The sequence below is a fragment of the Corylus avellana genome, chromosome ca3 (assembly GCF_901000735.1).
Source record: "Corylus avellana chromosome ca3, CavTom2PMs-1.0".
In the NCBI taxonomy this organism is placed as follows: domain Eukaryota; kingdom Viridiplantae; phylum Streptophyta; class Magnoliopsida; order Fagales; family Betulaceae; genus Corylus; species Corylus avellana.
The window spans coordinates 24,672,845-24,675,379 of record NC_081543.1 but is presented as its reverse complement, the minus strand read 5'-3'; the positions used below and the strand labels follow the sequence as shown (position 1 = coordinate 24,675,379).

General features: G+C 33.1%; 1 protein-coding gene across 1 annotated transcript; it reads left to right on the top strand.

Annotated features, from left to right (window-relative positions):
* The first annotated feature begins 731 nt into the window (after positions 1 to 731).
* LOC132174308 (uncharacterized) lies at positions 732 to 1,741 on the top strand. Its single transcript, XM_059585984.1, has 3 exons — positions 732 to 749; positions 1,013 to 1,350; positions 1,488 to 1,741. Exons 1-3 carry the CDS (start codon positions 732 to 734, stop codon positions 1,531 to 1,533), a joined length of 402 nt encoding a protein of 133 aa, XP_059441967.1. The 3' UTR covers positions 1,534 to 1,741.
* The last annotated feature ends 794 nt before the right edge of the window (positions 1,742 to 2,535 follow it).

Genomic DNA, 2,535 nt, shown 5'->3' with positions numbered 1-2,535 from the left:
AGTTTACATAGCTCTCTATTTATAGAGAGAGAAGTAGTGGATAAAAAACCCTAGACTATGTAAGGAAACATAATAAAGTAAATAATATCAAATATTCTAACAATATAATCATACATATATTATTATTATTATTATTTTCTAAAACAGAAAATCTTTCGTATTTCATTCAAAATAATATCTAGAGCAATGTCATAGATACAATTAGTAAAATCCCACAATTAAAAACTATCTATGACAGCAGCCTTTGCTAGCCCATGCATGCACAACTTCTCTTCTGAAACAAATTTGCTCTGGTTTTCAAAAGCAGATTAGATCTAAGACTAGCTCAAATTTCCTTAAAACTTTATTTTATCGGCCGTGAGAAATAATCTCTCATGCTGAAACTTTCCTTCTCAGCTCAAAGGCCAAGAGCAAAAATGAAAAATACATAAACATAAACAAAAAACCATAAAATACCCCACTCCCAATGATGACATAAAAATTGAATCAGCGATTGGTGCTGTCAGAATTATAAAGAAGACAATGAATCTTCCTTTAAACCTTAATCAAGAATTCAACTCCAATATTTCTGACTAATTTAATGTCAACATCAGTAAAAAAAAAAAAAAAAACTTAATCTTAATTACCAACTTGTGAGACATTCTTGCAAGTTTCATTAGCATTTTTATTGAGCTCTTTAAATTTTATTTTTAAAAAAAAATTAAAAAAAATTCATAAAAATAGAGAAAGACATGGGATCATTGGGATATGTAATTCATTTTAAAAACAGCTCTCTAAATTAATCAAATAAATTTTAATCTTCAAATTCAATTTTTATTTGAAGCTAGAGCTTAATTATTAGAAATATTATAACACGTAGAAAAAGACGACACGCAAACGAAAAAGATCTGATGACGCGTAAGGAAGCGAGATATACTTCCGGATAGGGTGACAGAGTAACGTAAAGTATTTTAGCTTCACATTTTGACTCCTTACTTCCCTTTCCGACCGGCCACCTCGTCACGCGGCACAGCCGACAGCTGCCCTCCTAGTCTTCCAAGAAACTACGACTCCATCGAATCACTTCTCTTTATATATAAACCAAATCTCTCATTGTTTTCATCATCTTCATCTTCTCTTTATCTTTCTGCTTGCATATACACATCTAGCTATATATCTTTCCTTGGTTTTTGAAGAGCTTTCAACCTTGAGTTCAAGTGATCAGCTTCCTACCTCTGCAAAAGGTCCTTATGTAGTGGCTCCACCACCCGCTGGGTATCCTACAAAAGATGCCTCCGCCTACTCTCAGACTCAGAATCCTCCACCTCCGGTGGAAACCAAGTCTAGGGGCGATGGCTTCTGGAAAGGATGGTAAGCCCTCTATCTATCTCCTCTTGTTTCTTTTCTTCTATTCATTCATTATTTGTTTTTCAGATATATAATTAAAGGAGTGGCATACATATATTGTGATTTATAATTAATTTGTGTCGTATTTGTTTACTGTGCAGTTGTGCTGCCTTGTGTTGCTGCTGTGTACTGGACGCATGCTTCTGATGATCAGGATCCATACACTTCCAGAGACCTTTCCTATTGTTTTTCATACACAATTTGGAATCATTCTTTCTATGTCAAAGCCGACCATGTGATTGGCTCACATCGTTTTCTTATTTTATTTTTTATTTTTTATTTTTATCACCATTGTATTTCTTTTTCACGTGTTGTCGTTTATTATTATTTATTATTATGTAGATAAATAATCAAATTTGTTTACCGCTTGGTTTAGATTGTACGTATACACTGCCTCTCTTCCCCTCTCTCTCTCTCTCTCTCTCTCTCTCTCTCTTAATATCAAATTGATTTACTGCGCTCGGTTTAGAGCTTGTTTGGAATTGCATTTGAGAAATAAAGCTTTTAAGTTAAAAAGAGTTTTTGAATAAAAGCTTCATTTTAAACTTTTGCACTTTTGCACTTTTGCTAAAAGCGTTTTTATTTTTTTTTTTTTTTTACCATTTTTACGTTTTTTTGGACTCTTGAAAGTATTTTAATTTTTTTTACTAAACGAGTACTTTTTTACTTCAAGCGGACTTTTTGAACTTTTAAGCCCCTCAAACGCAATCTCAAATAGACCCTTAATTTGAAACTGTTCATATCCTGATAACCATGCATGTCTTAGATGTCTATGTCTGATCGAACATCAGATGATGTACTTTTTTTAAGCAATCTTCAACATCGTTGACATGGATCGAGCTTCAGTGCGGTTAAAAAAAGAACCGCAATCTGCTGAATGAGCCAATCACAAAACATAAACACGCGGAAATACTTCCATTAACTACAAGAAATTCTGGCTTTAGCAACAACGAAATTCATCCCTAAAGTCCATATTAAACATCATTAATGTTGATGCTCCACCGAAAATGCACATTAACAAGAAGAAAAACTATTATTGTTCTCGCTGAAAAACAAGCACGTGTTGTTGATGATATTAAAATTATCATCGACGATAAGGCTTGTTGTCGTTATCAACAGGAACATGACATTCCTGATATTAAAATTATC